At 41.6% G+C, this 24,068-nt stretch overlaps 2 protein-coding genes across 3 annotated transcripts in view; one reads left to right on the forward strand and one right to left on the reverse strand.

Annotated features, from left to right (window-relative positions):
- Positions 1-24,068, reverse strand: part of LOC137609086 (mitochondrial import inner membrane translocase subunit TIM16-like) — a 104,357-nt gene that overhangs the window by 28,166 nt on the left and 52,123 nt on the right. The window lies entirely within an intron of this gene.
- Positions 2,804-23,509, forward strand: vasnb (vasorin b). Its single transcript, XM_068335837.1, has 3 exons — positions 2,804-3,003; positions 9,472-9,533; positions 19,614-23,509. The coding sequence occupies exon 3, from the start codon at positions 19,621-19,623 to the stop codon at positions 21,700-21,702; it is 2,082 nt and encodes a 693-aa protein (XP_068191938.1). The 5' UTR covers positions 2,804-3,003; positions 9,472-9,533; positions 19,614-19,620; the 3' UTR covers positions 21,703-23,509.

The following is a 24,068-nucleotide window of genomic DNA, read 5'->3' on the forward strand; positions in this document are numbered from 1 at the left end:
ACAAATTTTCTGCACATGAGATCTGCAGTGATGCACTCGGGATTTATAAATGTTAAGCAGCAATGCCTTGACATAAAGTTGAGCCACAAAATAAAAAGTGACCATAACTCATAATGGAGGAGAAAAATGACTCATGCAGTCAGAAATGAAGAAAATGTGAGAGCAGCCAAAATTGAGAAGGGATCAGGTCCTAACTAGGGTGGAGAAGAAGAACATCTGCTGGTTGTTGAAACACTTGGGCGAATAATAAAATCTAAAAGACGGTAAATGGTTTAAGTATTACCGCAAAGTAAATATATTTCTGGAAAAAAATTGGTAGCAAGAAGAAATCACTATCACCTCACAAGAAAGCATTTTGCCATGTGGCTTAATGCCTTAAGCTTTAAACCATTAGCAGGTTGGCGTTGACTCAAGAGCAAACCAGTGTTTTACTGGTTCCCCTGGGCAGTGTTATGGAGTGATCTGCATGCTGCCTCGCCACCTTTTACAGAGCCAGGGAGATTAAAAGCCTAAAGTGGTGACGGGACATGTAGTACGCGTGTTAAACTGTGATTTACAACACTAACCAAGTGCCTGCAACTGTCCTGTAACACATACCACAGCTCAGACCTTTCTGGTCACTTCAGAGAACATTATCTGACATGATGAAGTGTCGTAACGACTGACAGAGCTGAATGAAGCCTTGAACATGAAGAAAAGAATAATTCTCACTTTACAAGTTCATATTTGTTCAACTGAGAATATTTCTTGTTATCATCTGGTTTGTTTTGTTATATACAATCTAAATGGACAAGTAAAAAAAGCACCTCTGTCATTTAAAGGTCTGTATGATAAGGTAGTTTCTAGAATCACTTACGTGGACGAGTCGACACAAAAAACGCTTCAAATTGCCAGCTGCATCTCATCCTATATGAAAACTTACATCAAAATAGATCATTCTGTTTCTTGTAGTGTTATCGTTTAATTCCTTGTAATTATCTTCAAGAGTCATTTGAATAGTTTCAGTAAATTTTGTATTTTGGTCACTCCAAACCAATACCATCATCACTTCACATTTCATTTGGAAATTCTGAATTTTATGCTGGACTGAATTTTTATTTTTTTTGGACACAATTATTTATTTATTGCGGAAATAATATGTATCAACACACAGCTACATTGGCTTTTCTGAAGGTTTTCTAAAAGAAGGGTGAGATTGATTTCTTACCCTTTCTTTTAATTTCTCTGATGTGAAACTCAGTGGTGGCCAGGACTGAAGGGACACATCTGGACCCTGCAGGACATGCGTGAAATCATTTCTCTATTCCTGCAATTTACTGTAATGCCTTGCAGATGGTCCCATGCGTGTGTTACATGTATTAACTCCTATGGTAGGAGCAGAGGGAGACAGAGCATGAGGAGGAGAAGAGGAACAGGCCACAGACTCCATGGATACAGCTATCAGAAAGTAAACCGAGCAAAACACATACGCGTGGCTCTAGGAGTTGAACGGAAACATTCCTCGCCTGCAGGAACTCTGAAGGTGGTTTCGGGAGGCACGTGCTGCAGACTCAAGGCCAGAGGGAGACTATTTGTCATATTTTTGACCCGCTGAGAGCCTCTACGCCTTCAGCTCAAAGGAGGGTGACATCAAGAGAAATTTGGCCAGTTTTCCATGACTTTTCTTCCAATCTCTTATCAACACATGGAGAGAACAGAAGCAGTAAGTCAAACCAATATAAATAATAATGTAGTGCACACAAAAGGTTTCAGGGTTCTGGTTAATTCTGTGACATGTGACTAAAAGTACACATTGGTGGTGACACAGTTCCATGTGAGCTATCACCTTATTCTACTTTTTTTGGACTGGCTGCCAGCTGCCAACAGCGTGTTACTAGTTTTATAAACCATTCAATCACTTTTACTTATTGAAGATGTATCAGAATAAAAACAGAGCGTGTGCTTAAGTATACTGGACCAACCAAGCAACCCCCATGGTACAGTACTATTCATCAGCTGCTAGAAATAACCAAAAACAAGACAATGTAAGTTTCCATAACACAATAAAACAGATATTAAGAGTGTTTGTTTTATTATATGCAACTGTGAATGACAACAGACTCTCAAATTCTGTGCTCAACTCTTAATGACAAGCATCTCTGGAACTTTCAAGATCACTTTTTTTTTTTTTTTTGCTGAACGACCTGCTGCTCTGCCAAAAGCCGGCATCTGGCAGTCTTCCAAATGCATGCTCTTAGGAGACTTGAAACAGCAACATTCATTAAAAGCAGTTTTTTTTTTTTTTTGAGCACGGCCAGAAAAACAACTGTCGCATTCATTTATTCAAACTGTTCTCTTTTGAGTACTAATAGGATATTTTACCAGTAAAGGTACTGTATGGTAATTTTATTTTCAATTTTTATTAACTGGCTAGATGCTGGGAATTGTTTGTAAATATACAAAATATACCAAAAATGTACTTTTGAACATGTTAAATGTTTTTATTATAAGATAAGCTATTAACCAATCAGTGTTGTCAAAGTGTCCAAAAGGGTGAGGAGCTGAATAAAACGCGTACTAGTAGTTGGGAATAATGTGAAACCAAATGAAACAATCGTAAGCCTCCATGGGCAGTAAAGCAGTAGTTCAGTGTGTCCTCCATACGGGCCGTGCAGGTAAAAGTTAAGATGTAGAAGCAGCGCGTTAACAGCTCTGCTGTGAGCAGTGCGCTGCGCTGCGCTCCGCTGCGGTGCGTCTCGCCCCTCCCTCCTCTTCAACTCAGCAATAAAGCGCTTTCTGTCCAGGGAGTCGGCACTAGAGCGCATTCCATGACGCGGAGGTCGGTGTACCTCTCCAAGGATTTGAGGAAGAGCGTTTGCTAATAAGTTTAATGTGTTCACACAAACTTTTTCTACAGGTTGCGCACAAGAAAGGTACAAGAGCTGGAGTTAAATCTCCTTCGCTCAGTTTGGATAAAGACCGGAGCGAGACTGCACTCGCTATTTTACTTCTTCAAAGTTCAGGGTAAGAGTTTTCTGATTTCCTTAATAACATACCGACTCGAACCTTGTGCGTTTTCGGGATTGGAACGCTTAGGACGGGATTAAGAAATGCGTAAAGACTCGTGAACGGGGTTAACAAATGCCGCGCTTGGGCGGATTAAAAGCAGGAACACAATAACAACGGGATTGCGATGATAAACAAATGGTTTTTTTTTTTCCAGAACAAACCCCAAACTCATCGTAAAGTTTAGACCTCATTTAAAAAACCAAGGCGTCATTGACTTATGTAATAAATAGCGACTACTTCTTTAGTGAAACTCACTAAAATAAACGCTTTTGTTATTGTTACCAGTGAATTACTACTGCATCCAAAAAGAGTTCCGTGCTTTTCAAGTTCAGTGTGTGACTGAACACATCCATAGTTTTCCCTCAGGAAAAAGTTTAAATGTAATACAGTAAATATGTGTATTTGATGTGGGCGCCTCTAGTAGTTTACGTCATGGTAAGCGGAGTTGGTCTTTTATGAAACGCATTCATAAAACGCGACCGTGTGCGCCGGGAGAAGCGAGCCGCCGGGGAGGTAATGAGGTGGGCCGGTGTTGGACCGTAGGACGCCGCGCAGCGCGCATGGGCCGAGCCGAGCGTCTCGACCGCACCGAGCCCCGCTCACCGCAGCGGACAGCTGCTTCTGCACTTACAGGGATGGACGTCCTGCTAAAGAAAGGTTAACAGGACGCGAACGTTGAAGTGAGGATCAAATCCTAGTGTGTAGCTGTATTTTCAGCATCATTAAATACAAACCACATCATCGTGATGACATTTTTTGGACTGTGATTAACAAAGAGGAGAGTTGGATGAAATTATCAAGCATGCTGTCACCAACTCAGCGGACCTTTATTTCTCCAGCTGCTGTGGATAATATGCTGAGTTTGTGAGGACTATATTTTGTGGAGAAGCGTGGATGTCAGTCCTCAATTCATTTTACATTGTTTAGAAAACAAATGAAGCCACTAAATAGTCCTGCAGAGTAAATGTAAGCGTTTAATCGGTGGTCAAGTCTCACAACCTTGATTGTTGCCACACTTACAGAAAGGTAACCTATACTTTAAAGTTTAAACTGTACTTGGACTGCGATACGGACAAGTTCACAACCAGATTCTAAGTTTAACAACTAAAATCAGTTTTAGATGATGAGGAAAAGTTGCACCCAAAAACTCAAGACATCAGTTTCCATCACCTTGAGTATCACGCTAGAGGGATTAAGGTCAGTTTCCTGAAATCTGAGTGACCTGCTCCACCAATAAACTAACATCAAGTGACATCAACACATTTAGACCTGCTCCAAATTGTACAGTCACGTAGGCTCTAATATGTAATTTGTGTTCTCCAGACAATATCCTTTCAGCTTTACTGTCATTACGTCAGTGTCTGATTGTCTGACGAATCTACTCTAATATGGTCCCAAAGATATAGAGAACTTGTTTTCACTTTTAAATTACCATAATATCAACTTTCCAGCAACGCAAGTGTTTATAATAATTTAAGATATAGTTAAATGTAATACCTGTCGAAAACTATTTGAGAGAATCAAAAATCCTAAGATTGAAACTCTGTGATCAAAAAAGTAGCAAGAGTTAAATATTTATATGCTTTCGCCTCAGGTCTTTAAATACTGCAGTCAGATTAGTATCGTTTATATTGCTTCCCAAACATGCATAGAAAATCCCCTAATCTTTACTAGGGGCAAAACAGTCAATACTGTATAAACTCCTACAATGGCACTGCCATTAACCCCTACACCAGTTCACTGCTTGTTTCCATGCCATGTGTTTTTTTAATGGATGTCACTGCACTCTAGAAGTGACCGTATCATTGACAGTATATAATAATGGTGGCTGGTATATATTAAGCAACCAGACACAGCAAACAGCCACAGGAGGCCAATTATCCTTCACTAATGTGAAGAAATTTTAGGCTACTAAGCTGCAGATTGTAAAAATTAAAGGCCAAGAGAGCGGCTACTACTCCAGAGAGCGGCTACTACTCCAGAGAGCGGTTACTACTCCAGAGAGCGGTTACTACTCCAGCACAGTCATTTTTTCTTTGTGGAGTTGGTGCGACGCGGCTTTTACCTCCTGTGTTTCACTATCTCCACAGCAGACTCTCGTGTTTATGCAGTCACTTGTTGACACTGAGACACTCCTGCTGAGAGCCGTAGTGAAAAAAGTCGGAGTGGATATATGATGCACATAAGGATGAGGAGAGTGCTCTTGCTGCCTGCTTCCCCCTCGTGATGTAATATCAAAGCCACAGCTTGTCAAAACATTATTTGCGTAATATGTGTTGACAAGATGACGATAAAATGTGCAATGGTGTGTGATGTGTGAGCATTTAGTCAGGCACACATGCACACTGGGTGGATTATTCCTGCCCCACAGGACATTTCTTGCACTTCGATGTTGGTCTGTGGATGGAAAGTATGACTAAAGTGAAGGAGTTTCTCTGGTATAAAACCCAATTTAAACAATTAGGCTCAGGCCTTCTGTCATACCACACTGACAGCGATGCCAAACCCACACCTCCATTCCAGAATCTGGTTACCAACATCATCTCAGAGAATGCTTATTTTTTCTGAGAAAATCAAGACTGGCAATTCATTGTCTGCACCAAAGAGTTTGGGAAGAGAAGAGCACAGATTGCTAAATCTGGATTATCAACAGTTGTGGTTTTTTTTGGTCTGCAATATGGCTAAAAAAAAAGGTCTGGGAAACACCTTCCTTTAAACAACGATGCCTCTCACTTTCTTCAGACTTGCTCACAGCAGAGGCTTTTCACATAGTGCTTTATATGTCAGAGCTCCGTTTTTACGCCAATTAGAGGCAGAGCCTGACGGATCTCACCCTCTGCATCAGAGGGATTAGAGGGTTAAAAGTCAGGTGCTGTGGCGAGGAGGCCTCAGGAAGGGAGGAGAGGGGAGGTGGAGGTAGGAGATGAGGATGAGAGTGAGGCACTCACACAGCAGTCGTAGAGAAGGGTGTTGGAGGAGGTGTGTGAATGTCTGTGTTTGTTGTTACTCAGGGATATGTGAAAGTGAGGGCTCTTCACAATGAGGAAGAAGCCAGGACAAGAGACAGTTTAAGATGTACAAATGACCCAGGTGATGTCAACCTGTTTGAAGGCCCAGAGCAAGAGCAACTCTAACGCAGAGGCACCTTAAATAAGCTTCAAAGGCCCAGGCCTCACACATCAATGCTGACCCGGCGCTATGTGGAGGCAAACCCCAGCCTGAACGCCTGCCAAGCTAAATTGAAGAAGCGCTTGCCGACGCAGCCAAATGATGTGTTCTGAAGAACCACTTCAAAACCCTGCATACACACACACACACACACACAGACACACGAGTAAAGAGCGTCCCAGCTTGAGCTTGAACCCCAAATAACTACGATCCCCTGAGTCCACACACACACACACACACACACACACACACACACACACACACACACACACACACACACACACACACACACACACACACACACACACACAGTCATCAGCTTTTTACCAGCTTGTCCGTCTTCTAAAGCTTGTGAGCCTCTGGGTCACAGTAGCCATGAAAGCTTCGCATTAGATGAAACCCCTCTGAAATATCCCCCAGCTTCTGAAAGCAACTCATGGAGTTTCAGTGGAGCGACAGACAGATGGCGAATGACTGAGGAAAGAGGATGAGAGGGAGGATGCTCATCCCGAAAAGCCACCACAAATTGCTGCATTTCAGTGGGCACCCAAAAAAAGAGAAACAGCACTTAATCTAAGGTTGTAATTACCTCTTGTTTGCACTGTAATTAGGAAATAAGCCTTGAACCTGGTCTTGCTTTTGCACAGGGAAAGCAAAGTCTCTCACACAGACACACACACACTCTCACACACTTAAATCAAAGCAGAAGAAAGGAAGGCAGATTTCACTTTGAGATGAAGGTCAAATATTAAACCACTGAGATGAACATTAGCTGTTAACGTTTCACAGAGTATGGATTGAATGATAAGACAGCGGAGGGAATATTCTGAGGTGTGTAGTGACTGTGGGTTACTGTGTGTCCAATCATCAATAGGCCACCAAGTGTCTGAGGCCTTTCTTGTCACAGAAGGTGAGGATATTGACAGAGACTCTGGTAAAGGCATGTCACTCATTCAGGCCGTCACATACAGGCAGAGGTTCCTACTCAATGTCTATTTCTGTCACCATCACGATTACAGCTAGTGCCTGTATTTGAGAAAGAAAACTGGTGCATGTGTACGTGCAAATGCTGACATGTATCTGTATGCCAGCGGTTAATCAATCAAAATCAAAATCACTCAATGCTGAAATCAACAGCTGAGCAGGTATGACAGCGCCACAAGTCACAGCTTGTCAGCCGTACAGCAAAACATGACAATTTTATCTGTTTATTTCACAAATCCACAGCATGGTTTGGTTGTGAACCCATGTTTTGAGCTATAATTTGGACAAATTGTTGGCTGCTGTAGATGATGCCACTACAAAGTGATTCTAACATTAACACCAGACTTCTCCACTTTGTTCTTCTTTGGAAGAGATTAAATCATATGAGGGAAGAGAAGGAGTGATACTGAGAAAGAAAAGGAGAAACAGACAGGGCGACGGGTGAGGAGATATTTATGTTTAACAGATGAACACAGAGGGAAAGAAGAAAATTATAGTGGATGGAAAAGCTGAAAAGTATCAGTCTACTAAAAAAAGGGAATGATTGTATGGCAAAAACAGGTCCTTCAAAAGAGAATGAATATGAAAGTAAACAAATCATAGCCAAAAAAAGGAAAATCAGAGGGACAGGCAGGTTTAAAGGTACCACCAATGATTTGGCAGTATGCTGCCTGCACAAATTGAAGACCAGCATCTCATGTATAGATGTGGAGGCAGAAGCTGGACTAGGCAGTAATATTGTTTGACAGTTTCATTGTTCTTAAAAAGTGCTAAATTCAGCGAAGGAGCAGCACAGTGAGAATCATGATTTACATCTATTTTGAGCGTCTTGTTGCACTGAGCTCAAAATTTTCAGTATTGGACTGAGAGAAAGACAGTGAAGTCTGGGAGCTAACCAAGACCGGGTCGGTGTACCGAGTGGCACTAGTTATACACAAACAACACGGTCGGTCGGCATCAGTAACAGGGATGCATTGGTTTGAGTCAAATGTATGCAAATAACTCCAAAAACATACGCTGAGCTAACAGAAAAACATCCACAAAATCCTCTGTGCAGCAGCACAAAAAATCCCCACAGACAAACAGTTACAGAGTGCAGCAAAGGTCTTACATCATGTCAGCCAAAACCGAAACCCGGAATGTGACGAGTTATTTTCAGATGTAAACACTGCACTATAGGTGGGAGCGAACTTGCCAATGCCAAACGGCAAAGCAAGGATTCAGGTGTTACAAATGTGATTTGGTCATTCTGCTATCCACTTCTACATACTGTCTGAATCGGTGCACATGTATAAAAAATAGTGGCTTAATTCACAGCTAAGTGGAAACATACTGGAGTAGTGTGTCTGGTGTGTTCAGTGTGAGTAGGGGTACAGTTAACAGCATGTCTGTGCTACACAAATCGGACAGAAAACTAAACTGTTTTATGACCAGGCGCTGGCAAAAAGTTCTGTTGATTAGTCACTCTGGCTCTTGTCAAAAGTGGCTCATATTCATGGTTCCACAACAACATTAAGAATTAACATTAGATGTCTGTTACAGAAAGCAACAAACACAATTCAAAGCGACAAATACAAGGCACTGCAAATCATTCTGTGGTCATGGATAATGAGAAGCTAATTATTAACAACACTCAAAATAATGTCATCAGTTTGTGCTCAGCCGACTTTATCACATAAAATCAAAACTGGTCTGGGATTGAGAAAACGGAAAGCCACAGGGTCACATACAAAACACACACAAACCCCCCCCACCAAAAAAAACACACACCTGATCAAAACGCATCAAGGAAGTAAATCACTGAACATTACATTGGCGACCTTGGATGCGCTCCTCAGACAAAGCCTCTTACTCCAGGTGAGGAGAGTGAATCTCAACAAGTCTGGCAGATCGCGTCAGGAACTGGGCTGTAAACAATTTACGACATGCAGGTTTCAAAGCGGCGTGGGAGGGCTTAAGACAATACTCCACATGCTCAGAGATGCTTTCTGGCAGCGGACGATGGACTGATACCACAGGAGAAGGAGCTGACAGAGTGAAGAGTGCTCGGCCTGCATTCTTTCCCTCCTGCTCTGGTGTTCTGTGGCGCTGCTGCAAGGCCGACCAGCACTCAGCCCGCTCCTGCACACGGCTGGAATCCAACCAATTAACAGCAGAAAAACTTCCTGTTTGGCTTGTGTGCCATTAATAATTCATGACAGGGGTAGGAGTCCAAATGAGTGGAAAGAAGAAAAAAATATTTGCTAACAGATACAACATTCTATTTTTCAGAGAAAGGAGACCTTCAGCCATAAAGCGTGGAGAAAGCGGACAGGAGGAGGCTTCTTCTCTGGGTGAGTGACAAATAATATTGAGTCTTCCTTATTAGCCCTTTGTGTCATTTGAACAACATGTGTCCAGCTACCACTACGATGAGTAGGCTGTAATTATAATGTAAATCAAACAATTTAGATAGTGATAATAAGAGTTTTGTTTGGGGTAAGATAGATTACATCATCAAAGTTTGAACTTTGACGCGTGTCATAATGATACACCCTTTGAATATTTGAATCCAGAAACCCAAACCACATGTTTTTGGCGGTCCTTATTGTATTAACCGTAACACCCTGCTTCCTCAATGGGGTCCTTTCACACAAATCTGAGCCTCTTAGCCAAGACTGGCAGGAGAACAAGAGCCACTCTCTTAACACACACACTGCATTTAATGGATACAGTAAGGCTGTGTGGGGTTACATACAGGGGCTCATGGAAGAGAGTGAATGGAGGAAGTCACGGTCTTTAAGATTCCTGTTTGGATGTTGAAGTTATGGCATTGGTTGGAATTGTTGGTAAATGTAAGCGTTTGAGGCTTAAGATTTTTCCAAGATAAATATTTATGGTTAAAGAAGTAAATCAAGTAAATCTGATGTCCTAATACATTCAAAAAGGCAAGTAACAATCTTTATTTCTCAACAGTGATTTCATGATCCGAACATGTTGGCCAGATAAACCAACCAGCTTTAGTTTATTCTGTCTGACGCAAATTACACTGAATACATTTTATACATTCCCAGAGTGTTATCTGACAATCGTAAGCTCAGACTTGGAAGAGTCTACACCCACTGGAGTCTTCTCCATGAGTGGTGAAAGCTGTCAGACTGACCCTTTGCTCTCTCTTACGCCTCATTCTTGTGTTATGCTCTTTGGCAGTGAACTGTGACAGGGACGGTCAGGCTTCTAAACACAAACACATACACAGAGTAAGACTGTAGCTCCAGGCCTCTTGAGGCACACTGCTACCCTCGCTAACTGCAGCCTTATGGCCTCAGTTGGAGCAGCCCAATTCTCTGAAGGAAAAGCAAGAGAAAAAAGGCAGAGCGATGGCAGTCCAGTGTAATTCTTTCTGGGATGACCTTTGGGTGTAACGCATGCACAAATTTTTTTTAAAGTTGAGGAATTTGCACATGGTGTGTGTGCTTGTGGGCTCTAAATAATTGTAATGCATCAGTGACATCATACGCACTGCCTCATTGTCGGCGTCAACCATAGAGTTTCAGCATCTAACATGGAGACAGTACAATGGATTGCAACATATTTAATATCCTGTGATTTACTTTCTTTTTCCCTGAGTGTTTGACTTCACAAGGCTCCAAGGTGTGACTGTACCGATCACACATTCCGAAAATCTAATGTAAATGTAAAATCTGTAATGCAGATTTTCATTTTTCTAAAGTGAACTTAAAATTTATCACATCATCTTTATATTAATTTTCTTACTTTATATTTTATGTATATATTTTTATATACATTGATATTTTACACAGATTTTATTGCAATTGGCTCTTTGCATTTCCCTCTAATGTGACCCACAGCTATATATATAATTTGACATGGAAGTGTCAACCAGCGTGAATGTTACTCATTTATATCCTGATACAGTGGCTGACGTGTTTAATTGACAGTTAATAATGTTAATATTTCTACTCAAAAGCAAACATGGAAGGCTGCTTCATGTTGTTCTTACACACACACACACAAAGCTCAGGAATCCACTGTGCTCATTTAATAACATTTGACTGGATGTAAACAACAAAGCGACAAACTTTTTTTTTAAAACAACGTGTGATTCACTTCACAATAATAAAGCCCACCTCTCTCTTCTGTCTGCCAGGTCGCCTGTCTGTTTAGCATGCTTGGTAGCATTATTATCCCGTAGGGCACAGCTATACAGTTACAAATGTTGTACTATGTAGTTGAGGCATAAACCGGTGCTTCCTCATAGCCCCCTATTGACAGACCATAACCGGTGTTTTAATGTCTTCTTACTAAGGACATAAGTCTTGATCTTTTTTCTACCTTTTCCACTTTTAGGATTAAATGGACACGATCTGCTATTAGTAGATGTTTTTAATGGAACCGATTGTTAACTTTCCAGCAGTGCACTATGAGCTCAATTCATCAGCTCAGTATTATATTTGATATGAAGGTTACACAGGAGTCACTTGTTTATTCCTCCAGTTTTGTTTCCACCCCCCTCCACCTTAACCTTTTTCACCTTGCTTGTGTCTGGATGTGAGAAATCATCTGCTAATGTGCACCTGCTGCAGGCAAATTTTTGGGCTGATGGTCAGTGTTGATGTCTTAACAGACTGCTGCTGACTGACATCTTTATATGCGCTCAGACAAGACTGTGCTCACCTGTTCAATAGGTTGAGTATGCAAGGCGGCGTGCGCTGTCAGCTCACACTCCAGGTGGCGGTTTGATTCCCGCTCCCGCCCAGCCACCTGGAGTGTGAGGTGTCAACTCAACTCCCGAGCCCTGCCGAGGCGCCCATGAGCAAGGCGCTTTTTGCTCATTTGGGGCTCCATGTAGGAGCCAGCCGACACTCTACCTCCCATGACATGCTTACAGGCCCCCTTGTGTGTGTTTGTGTGTGTTACAGGGGCCTGTAAAATACTCATGTATATGCATGCGTTTGTTTGACGAAACTAGAGTGTGCTCTTAATTTCCCTTCGCAGATCACAATAATATAGATCATTAAAAAAAATAATTAAAACAAGTTATAATTCAGTATGTGACATGTGTAAGAGGCTATTTTAAAAGAAGAAGGGGAAAAAAAACACACAGGCACAGTTACACTGTAATGAAAAGGTCAACAATTTATTGTCTAGACATAGAAATTGGGCATCCAAGACCACTGAAAGGAGACGTGTCAATCAATGCTGGTGGGGGAGGTGTGCTGCTTGACTGCTGGTTTGGTAACTAGCCTCTTCAACACTGTCATTAAGTTTCACAATAAATTCCTTCGTCATATCCTAATCAGCACCAGTGATCTCTGTTTCCCATTAATCTTGTTGTGTGTGTTACTTGTCTCATTTTTTTTCTTTTCAAAAGCCCACAGGGCAGAGTGACTAGAAAAATCACAAACGGTAACTCATACAAAGGGAGGGGGCTGGGGGGCTGAAAAACAGGTAGCGCTGCATCATACCTGTCCTTTAAAGGAGGCTGCTGTATAGAAATAACTAAATAGGAAACTTCCACTTTCAGACGTATTGTATGTGCACAAACTTAATTAGGCAATATCACTGACAATCAAACATTTATATAACTTGTGCTCATCACATGGCCTCCTAAACATTTTATCAGTCTTCGTGAATAAGAACCAACAAATCACATATTGTCATTCTGAATCAGTTGCCATCTTCTCCCATCTGATTGAGCTGCCATAGTTCATGTTTTGTTCTTGTATATATCACAAAACAGGAAGTACTAAGCTAAATACAACTTCTTTTACTTAAATTCTCGTCACTGACACTTGATTGGACTGAAATGTGTGTTTGTCATACACTCTGACCTTGAACTGTCATGATTATGTTTACCTGTATTCGTTTGTACCTCTCTCAATTTCGATGTCAGCATTATAGCCATGAGCTTTCACGAGTTCTCCGACTTATACCTTGATAGCTACAAAGCTGCCGCTGTTAGACAGAATGTGAAGTATATGTGCCCGTATAAGATTCAAGTCATTCTCTTGCCAGCATGAACAAACCCGAGAGAGGAAAGAGACTTTGAAGGCGGAGCAGAGAGGGACAGCACGCCGACAAGACAGATGTCAGGAATACTTGTGTGATGAGTCAAGTATCAAGTGAGCTGTTGCACAGTGATTTTGTGGGTATGGTTGTGTGTTTCGACTTTTAATGTCAGGTTTTACAAAAATGCAGTTGGACTACAGTTACTAAATAGCAACATGATTTTGACAAGTAAATATGAGCAGGCAGGCAGACGGTTAAGTTGCAAGTGTTTCCTCATTGAGTTTGTACAATACTGTTTGTCTAACAAGGAGTCAGCAAGCCTCCCAGGAGCTTGACTCACATATCCCCTTGGATTGAGGTGAACGCAACAATGTGCTGTTACAACAAAGATTGAAAGCTGTCAGCATTCAGCATGGTTTGTCTCTTGATCTGTGATACAAAGAGGATAAGAATGGTAACTGTGCTTGACAATAGTCTAGTCAGCCAGTAATTACGGCTCTTTTTCTCATTGTACTCTGAGCTTGAGGGAGCTTTTATCAAATTGTCACTTTTATAATTCTAGCTGGGATGATGAACAACATTATTAAACCCTGACAAAGAGCCTCAGACGTTCATCGTCTGTGATGAGGTGGTAAACTAGCATTGCATTCATACTGTGAATGTCATGAGGGCAGTCAGTGTGTGCTTATCAGACCTGGCTTGTGGATGACTTATAAAACTGGTCCATCCGGACTCTTCCAACCACAAACTCTAATGCAACACAAACATATTCCAGTATCCGCTAGTGGCCAGGTTCTGTCAGGTATACACCGGTTAGTTAAGACTGTCAAAAAGAGACTTTTATCTGAAACCGGTTAGTTTTATTTGTCTCTATCAGGAATACAGACTGGAAAACAATGCCGCCAAGGTGAGTGAGCAATACAGTTCTGGAAGCAGGCCAGGTGAGTGATACTTGGATGTATTTACATAGTTGATGTGGTCCTTTTTCGCCTCACATGACCGTGAATACTATAGTGGTGTGGTTTGCTGCCGAGTCTGAGAGAGACAAAAAGTCAAAAAGAAGACGAGGGTGAAAAAGGGGAGTGACAGAGTGTAAGCAAACAGGAGAAACTTTGTGTTTCTACTCCAGTCAAATGTGACTGATTCAAGCCAGGCCAACAACAGACTCTGCAGCGTTGTAGAATTGTATATTTTACGTGTAAGAATAGTTGATGATGACCCAACTGATTTTTACACCATGCAAAAAATGACAAAATTCTATTTTTATGCGTGGGCTCATGCACAAAAGAATTGAGGAAAAAAATGAAAGCCCAAGCTGTCAGTGATGCTCCAACATCGTTTGAACATCTGTAATGTGAGAACTGAGACAGATGCCTTTGTGTGTGCCCTTATGAAAGAAAGGTGACTACGACCTCAATGACTATCTGTCCTGAGAGGTCACAGTGCCTGATGTGCGCTGATGATAGATGAGTGTCAGTGCTGAGATGCTTCTTGTGAAGCAAAACAAGAGGACACTGTGCTTTAGAGACACGGGAGAAAAGAAGAAAGTCAATCTGATCCCACGCATCCTGTGTCTCAAAGTCATGAGCTTCTATAGTGCAACCCATCATATACGTCAGTAATAAAACAGAAGTTAATAGTCCACCTTTACTTTTGGTACTCATACTGTCCTTCCTCTGTGCTTTACAGCTCAGACACCAGAGGTCCAGCTCTGACCTAGGCTTGCTGTCTGGCTGCACACTCCTGTCTGCTCCTGTTCTTCCCTTGCCTGCCTTCTCTTCTTGAAGCTACAGCATGCAGTTGGTTAGGTCTGGAGCTTTGGTGCAGGTTGCATCATTTACTTAGACACACTTGAGTTTCATGTTGCCTTGAAGGAGTAGAGAATACACCTGTTGTGGCGGCATGGACTGGGTAGCGTCAGGTGTACGTGTGTGTATATGTAACCCGAGCTGGGTGTGTGCTTGTGTCAAACAAGGCCTGTTACATGTGTTGCCTGGGCTAAGGTACAACAAAAGACACACAAGACTGAGCAGCAGTGGAAACACTAATCTAGAGTCGTACTCGTGACCTTGCGGAGTCGCTCTCTGCCTCGCTGCTCAATGGGCTTTGCTGTTCTTTGAACCGATGATATCTGTAACAACTTTTTAAAAAGCGTCTTTTTTGTGTTTTCTCAAAATCCCCTGCATCTCTCCTATAGTGCTGCAAATATCTACTGTTTTTCAGAGTTTTATGATTACACTACCCTCCCATTGACCCCTGGACATATTATGTTCTCTTTCATGTCCTACAGCTGGAGGCTCTAATGGTAATGCCTGACACTGTCCCTATAAGCAGGCTTGGTGAAAACCATAAATCCTAAGATGAAAAGGGCACCCTTTCACACCAATAACAAGGCTCTTTGCAACTCCTTTAGGATGCAAAATGCATGGAATGGAAGATGTGTAAGAAAAGTAAATCCTAAACAAGAAGTCGGTCCAGCAGGAACCTGTGTGTTAGCTGTGATTGTGTTTTGACATCGGTATGCATGGACAGAGGTTACACATAATGGATTTAGGTGTTGCAGAATCTTCTCTTGTGGTCAGGCTGACATCAGTTGGAAAGCTGTTTACTTGCACTGCCCTTTTTGCCCCTTCATACCACTACAAATCTGTGATAGTGTAAGTTAATGATGATTATTGGCAGTGATATACTGTACTGTAGTAGTAGTAGTAGTAGTAGCAGTGTGTTTCCATCTATTTGTCCCAGTTTCAAGATTGGATATTCCATGCACCCTCATGTCTCTCAGTTCTCTTGCAGTTTTTGTCATGTTGAGAGACAACCCCACTGAACTGTCTGTAAAAGGGTCCAGCTGTGGCAAGGACTGATAGTATAAAGGGATGGGGATGGGGAGTATACATTTGGAGTAGTCCTGTATCTTCCATCAGGGTCAGGAATGGGAAAGTAGCAAAAATAACCAGGAGAAAGGGAGACATGCGAAGGAGTCTGAGATCAGCATTCATCATCAGCATTTTTCATTCATATCATTTTCAATGCGTGTGAATTCTTGTCCCTGTACTACTGTAGTAAATTGACACGAGGAGCAGTGATAAGAGCATATTTTGATATAACACCCCAGTGCACACATTGATCTTGTGAAGTACTTCCAATCCCAATCAGTCATATCATGAAAATGCAAATTGACTTCCACACACACACACACGCACTTTTTTTTTTTAACCTCTTCTTGTACTCTTTATTGTGCCTCTTAGTTGGCCTTCAGCTCTGAAGATAAGGCCCCTTGACGCTTGGCCTGCTGGGAATTAATTGCCAAAACCCACTTCACCCTCTTAAAGCCAGACCTTATCTCCCCCCTCTAACTGGGAGCCCCTGCTGACAGAAACCTGCTTTTGTCTCACTGTTCCCCTACTTGTACTTTCCTTTCCATCTTGAAAAGAAAGAAAAACAAAACAAAATGGGAATTGAGAAGGAGAAAAAACTGTTTTTCAAATGTCCCTAATTTTTCTTTTCGAGTACCTGAGCATGTGTTTTACTTAGCATTGCATAAAGACAAATACTTTGATTTGAATCTACTCCTTATAATTTAACTCAACATATTCCTCAACAAACCGATCTTTCACTCACACAGAGATCACGGATCTATGAACAAGAATCAACAACGTGGCTCCCTGTATGGTGTCCTTGTTTTTCCAGTATGTGTGAATTTGATGACACAAATTTTTTTAAACCACCACATCCTAGTTTTTTTTAAAATGAGGATTGTAGGTGACATTATTGCTCATCTGATCCATCGTCTGTTTGAAAAGCCAGGACAGCTTGCTGTTAATCCATCAGTCCCAAGCCAAAGACGCAGAACTGTCAAACTCAGCTGCTGCCTGTCTCAGGAATGTCTGAACAGGGGGAGAGAAAAGGAAATTACAATTCAGGAGAGGAGAAGTAAGCCAAGAGGGAAATATGAATTGTTCCTTGATCAGGATCACAGGCCTGCCTCTCTCTGAGTTATGCACATGCATTCACTTCAAAATAGTGAAGCTATGTAAGCCCATGGTCGACATTGAATCCACATACTAGTGATGCGACGATTGTAATTTGTAACATCCTACTGATAAGGCATGCATTAAACAACTTATCCAGAAAAAAAGAGAGAAAGACACTAACACTATCTGTGATCTGGCAGCATTCACTGAGCGAAAACCACCCCCAGTCCACCTCCAACAATCTCTCCTCCTCTGGGTTATCAGATGTGCCTGGCCCAGTTTGGAATGAGGCACACTCAAATAAACATGCTGCCCCAGGGAGGTACGGCAGGATCGCCATGTTGAGTTTCTAAGAAAAATATTCCCAGTTTTATCTGCATAGCTCCTCTCATTCCTCTCTGCCTTCATGTTGTTGTATGTTCTGGCACTGACATATCATACCAGATTTTCTCCAAAACCGGGACCAAAACCATTGTTTGTTCTCAACAGAAGCAGTTACCATAAAGTGTGTTTGTGTATGCTCTAGGACGGCACGGTGATGCAGTGGGTAGCGCTGTCACCTCACAAAAAGACGGTTCCAAGTTTGAGTCCTGTTTCGTACAGAGTTTTGTATGTTCTCCCCGTGTCTTTGTGGGTTTTGTCTGAGTCCTCCGGTGTCTTCCTGTCTCCGAAAAACATGCAGTTTAGCTGAATCGGTCGGTTCCAAATTGTCCATAGGTTTGAGTGCATGAATGGTTGTCTTTCATGTGGTTCCACGATGCACTTGCAATGTGTTCAGAACATAACCCTGCCCCCTCATGCCCATAAGTCCACTGGAATAGGCTTCAGCAACCCCTGTAACCCGCATACGCGGTAAAAGTGGTAAGGATATGTATATGCTCTTTGACTCACTGTATCATGGCTTGAAGCTGATGGTATCATCCCACACACAGTGACAATGATCTGAACCTTAGATAACTTATATAAGGGGATCTGTTGTTTGAGTCCTCCTCATCACCTTCTTCTCCTGCTTATCTTTCCAAATCTGTTTTTATTTGTAAATCAGCATGCAGCATTGCATCCATGTGTTCCTTTTTTTCTTGCTCATATGCACCACCACCATCACTATTTCGCCAATAAAAGTTTTAACTCCAGTTATGATTCAGTTATGAAGATTACTGTAATTCAAACTGGTTCTAGCAGGAGCTGACTTAAAAATAAAAGATAAGGTAATCTTTCAGAGGAGATTACAGTTCAAGGGGGAACAGAATTGAAAGGGAAGGGAAATAATTGCCATAGCTGTGGTCTCATACGTTGATATGTTGCAACGGAAGGAAAATAGTCAACACATGGACATGTTGCCAACTCAAAATGAGAGGAGGATTAAGTACTACACAGACAGTCTTGGCAGTTATGGTCTTCGGGTTTATTCTTTGTCCAGTTACTTTTGTCCTTTCATGTACTGTGTTGACCCTCCACTAGAATGTTTTGTAAGGTTTGGCCATTAAATCACAGAAAATCATCTTTCTGATGATGTGTTATCTTCAGTGGCTGTACATTTTTTCTTTTGTAGTTTTGACAATGTAGAGCTTGTGTTGATTGGTGAAACTGCTCTCCCAGTTTAGAATGCAAAAAAGTAAATCGTCCACAGATGCAAGGCCGCATGCTGCATGGCAGATGTTTAGCCACACAAGAATTGACATGGTATGGTTATATGAAACTGGAGAAACCACAGCAGTGTTACTGGTGAATCATTCAAAGGATATACAGTATGTGAAGTTTTTGCAATTTCAATGACTTAGGAAATTTCGATTCACTTACGAAACAGAAAAAAAATGCGAAGTCACTATGTACTTTTTAAAATGCTGTTTGTCAGGCAATAGTGTCTCTCATAAACAAAGTGAGAACAATTAACAATGAGCCCACTCAAACCACAGTGTGTAGGATAGTGTGTGGCTATGAATTATCTGTAGTTTAATTACAGAAAGAAACAATGTTTTTTTTGTCATCTCACAGTACTATCAATTACACAGATCATTGCAGGGAAACAGGGCACTCCTTTTGCTTGAAAAGTGTAGCCAGGCGCCACTATATCAACTTCTTCCCCAGCAGACAACCTCTGGAGCCAGAGGTCATAACTATAGCCTTATTGTTTGAGAGAGCTTGCAACAAAAGACTGCCTTTGATCACCAAATAGAGTTGGTTAAACATTGATGATAATCTTAGTCTTTGAAACACCTTAAAGAAACAAACACCTAGTAAATAACTCACCTTGTATGGTCAACATTGGAAAATTTGTAATTAAATAAAAATTACCACTGTATTATATCATTTCTTGGTGCAACAGACGCATGCTCCATTTGTCCAGACATTGCAGATTATAATATGTCAACATTTACTTTATTTCTCTGAATGATTACTAAATGTCGGTATTTTCTCTTATTTTAGGCTGGGCATGGAGAGAAAAAGAGTCGACATCATGAAGGTCTCTGTCATTCAGCTGATGCCATTTGTGCTCTTCCTAATCCTGCCTGATGGCACCTTGTCCAGCAAGTGCCCAAGGGACTGTTCCTGTTCCACACCAGAATCGGTCTTATGTTACCAGAGACGCTCGTCTATCATTCCAAAGGGAGTACATCCATCCATAAAAAGCCTTTATCTCTTTTCTAATGGCATTGAGCGCTTGGCACAAGAGGACTTTGAAGGTCTGGAGAACCTAGAAATGCTGGACCTCAGTCAAAACAAACTGTCGGAACTTCCTGAAGGGGTGTTTCAACATTTGACTTCTTTGAGAAACCTGGATCTATCATCCAACCAGATCACCTACATTTCAGAGGAATGCTTCAAAGGTACAGCACTACTTGAACGCCTTTATTTGTATAGTAATCACATTGAGGCCATCCACCCTGCAGCCTTTAATAGCTTAGAACACCTACTGGAACTCAAACTTCAGGGTAACCAGCTGACATCCTTGCCTGCTCTCTCGATGCCTCAACTTCTGCTGCTGGACCTTCGCTTCAATGTTTTACCCACCTTGGGTCCTTCGGACCTCCAGACTCCAAATCTGGAGTCACTAAAATTGGGGGGAGTTGGGCTCAAAATCCTGAATAAGGAGCTCTTAGTTGGTCTAAAGAACCTTCATGAACTGGACATCTCAGGAAATCAACTTGAGTCCTTCCCATCAGTACTGAAGGAGACCCATGGGCTGATTCACCTCAGCCTGGCTGGAAACCCAATGGGTCCTCTTAAGGTCCAGGACTTTCAGAATCTTGGAGAGTTACAAGAACTGGATATTAGCAGCCTCAGTTTGCAGGGCCTCCCTGAAGAGTTCTCCCTGCTTTTACCCCAACTCAGAAAGCTCACAATAGCAGAGAACCCATTCAACTGCCTTTGCACCTTAGCATGGTTTCCAAGATGGCTGAGAGCCCAGAGCATCACCCTGGAGAGGACGGAGGAGACTCGCTGCCATTTCCCACCTTTCAATGCTGGAAAAGTATTGGAAAGACTGGAGCACAGGGATTTTGGTTGTCCTACTACAACTACAGTCACCACTCGTAGTGTCAGAACTACTACTACCCTGCCTGTTTCTGTCTCCACCATACCAAGCACTACTAAAGCTGGTCCAGTCTCCAGGGCTAGTGACAACCCCAAAGGAAAAGATGTTGACTATCCCCGGTTCCCTCCCCCTCCATCTCCCAGTAGCAGCAGTTCAGATCAAGACAAGGAGCAGCATTTTTGTCCCTCTAACACCTGTCTGAATGGGGGTACTTGCCATTTGGACCAGCATGGTCAGGTTGAGTGTACCTGCCCACATGGCATCTCTGGAATGTATTGTGAAATCCAATATCATCACCCACCTTCACCACCTGAAGATTCATTCCCTGTGGCAACTGTCACTGCACAAACACAAGACATCAGCTCACATCAAGCAACTGCAACCTCAATTTTGCTAGATCTCCACCGTTATGTTAAAATGCGTCCTTACATCCGTGGAATCCGCCTAACCTATCGCAATTTGTCTGGGCCAGACCGCAGACCGATTCAACTCAGCCTCCCAGCATCGTTCCCAGAGTACAGACTCAGAGGCTTGAAGCCCAACTCCACCTATACTGTATGTGCGAGTCCACTAGGTGCCCCTAATGGCATAGACAGGGTTTGCACAGAGGCCCAAACAACCACTGAAATCATCAGAGGCCATGGTGCACAGTTTGACGACCAGAAATTGACCACTATGCTTGTGCCTGCAATTGCCATTTTGCTACTGTTGGTACTGATAGCAATAGCAGTTGGAGTAGTTTGCTATTTACGCAGAAAAAGGGCCAAAGGCCACCTGGACCTAGATCGTGAGCCCTCACAGCTTGAGTTGGATGGAGTTAAGACTGGCTTGGAGAATGGAGCATTGCCTCAAAAACAACCTCAACTCATGATCCCTGAGCCTGCTGTTCAGAATGGCAATCTGGAATATGAGGTCTTGCTACTACAGGATCACTGTACATCAAATAACAATACATCTTTACATAAACCTTCTTATTTCTGACATCTGGGTTTACCATTGAAACATAAAAGAGGATTCTAATTCTTCTGCTCAGTTCCCTCACTGGTGAAATGCAAAGAGAAGCAACTGTTGCTGTGAAGAAGATTACAGAATCTACCAGCCAACCAGCAAAGGGGAAACTGAACATGTATTTAATACAATGTTCACTGTCTAAGTAGACATTAAACAAGTTCCTGAACTTTTGGTTGGACTTCAAAAAAGCGTGCCTCTGTTCCACTTACATGCTATGTCTTGTAAGAGTAATATTCATTCACGTTTTTGGGGCTACAAGCTCTTGTGTTACAATGCTGGACCTGATGGCAAATTGTCATTGGCTGAGACTGAGTTAGGGGACATGGTGAACCCATACTGTCCTTTTAACTTTTCATAAAGGGGGAGTGAATTGAAATCGGCGTGTTTTGCTTTGTCCCCTTCACAGCAATCCACCTAAATGGTATCATTTTTGCTGTGCATTATAACTCGTTGGGATCTGCCAAAAGGGATCACTTTTTGCTGTGAATGAGCTTTAAGACACCAAATGAAGTTACACAGACAAAAGATGACAAAACTTGTAGCTTTATATAGCCCTTCAACTCTTGTGATTTTGTATATTTTTATACCTGTCATAAAGCATTTTTTGTGTGACATTGTGACTGCTAACAGCCCTCCATACCCTTCAACCCCACCTCTTGAGACTAACAGACAAAACAGCAGATTAAAATCTTTGAAGATTAAAATTTGTTTGGTACAAGCAAAGACAATAAAAGAGCTTTGCCACACAATGTCAGACAGTCTAAGTAGATGTGAGTCTCGACAGACCCAAGACCAAATCCCCCCCTCTCGATTCTAAAGCCTCAGCCTTCTTTACAAAGAGAGAAGTCAAGCAGAATTACAAAAGGTACAGCAGGAAGCAGTTGACTGAACCTTTTCTGGTTCAGTGCTGCACAGTAATAATTAGGTTAGAGTTCTTCTGAAACACATGAACACAAATGTCTATGTGACAGCAAAAAGACAACATATTTATTATTTATATTCCGTGCAAAAGAAATTATTTTTCCCCTCAACCTCAGTTCACATACAGCATACAACAACAAGCAAGAGAACGGTGGTTGTGAAATATGTTTTCCTTGAGTATTACCAGGTTTCCACTTTTGCTCACTGGCACCTAACCAAACTATGGAGAAGCCAGAAACAGAGCATAGCAAATGTTTTAGCATTCATATTCTGTGGAGGATGACAGGACTTGCTTAGTGGGAGATCCGTTGTAAGGTAATTACTGCAGACATAGAGGAACATCCATCCCTATATGTAGACATGGAGCAGAGAAGGATTTGTGTGTGTGTGTGTGTATGTATGTGTGTGTGTGTAGGTGTGTGTAGGTGTGTGCGCGTGTGTGAGTGATAATGCAAGTGCATGTTCTGTCTTGTGCAAATACCTGCAGACATCAAGTTGCTATCACTTATTCCTTCTGCCTGCATGCGTTGGAGGACATGAAGCCCCAAACAACACTTAGAAGCAAGTACACCAAAGACGTGTGTATCTGATAAGTTTACGACCTACAGGATTCCTGGTGCACAATTAACAGTTTCATTCTAACAAAAACCCGTCAGAAACGACATGAAAAACAATCAAGCAATACAACTGGAAAGTTTGTCTGTATAATAGAATGCATTGAAGATCACGTATTTTCAATGTGGTTGTTAATTTTTCCCTGTTTATTTTGGGAAGTTTCTTGTTTGTTGTTTTATTAATTTTATGAACATATTTTTACAAGTCAAAAAATGATATCATCATTAAATGAATATCCAAATATATGATGCTCGAAGTTGTCTTTCTTGTATTTTCATCATTTTGCTTGTAAGATTGACAATCAAAGGTAGGATTGCTTTTGTTGTTAACTTACAATTCTTTTCAGGCTACACTCAAGAGCAAAGGGAATGATCAAACGAGGGGGAATCCACGAAAGAGAAAGGAACAAAGGACCAAGTGCAGGCAGAATTATAAGTCCTTGACTATGTACGCGAATTTTTGTGCAGATTAAATTCAATAGTGACACAAAGTAAAAAAATACAAGAAGATGGAACGAACAACAAAACTCAGACCACATAAAATGCCTGATGTCACTATTTCTCCATCCACACAGTTCCTCCTAAATTAAATTAATATGGTACAAAATCAGACTGTGTGAATGTTTATCAAAGGGATACTACTTCTACTCTTCAAAGATGAATTACATGAATCAAGATTTACTTTCTACACAACTAACCTTACTTTGTCTTGTGTGAATTATGTGCGTATGAAAATTTAATATTAAAAAAGGCTTAACAAACACTTAAAAATTATAATTAAATTTAAATCTTAAATACAGA

Source organism: Antennarius striatus, chromosome 16, assembly GCF_040054535.1.
Source record: "Antennarius striatus isolate MH-2024 chromosome 16, ASM4005453v1, whole genome shotgun sequence".
NCBI classification, from domain to species: Eukaryota; Metazoa; Chordata; class Actinopteri; order Lophiiformes; family Antennariidae; genus Antennarius; species Antennarius striatus.

Bases quoted from the DNA above. Each gene is read 5' to 3' on its own strand.
- vasnb (XM_068335837.1), top strand. From the start codon at position 19,621: ATGGAGAGAAAAAGAGTCGACATCATGAAGGTCTCTGTCATTCAGCTG.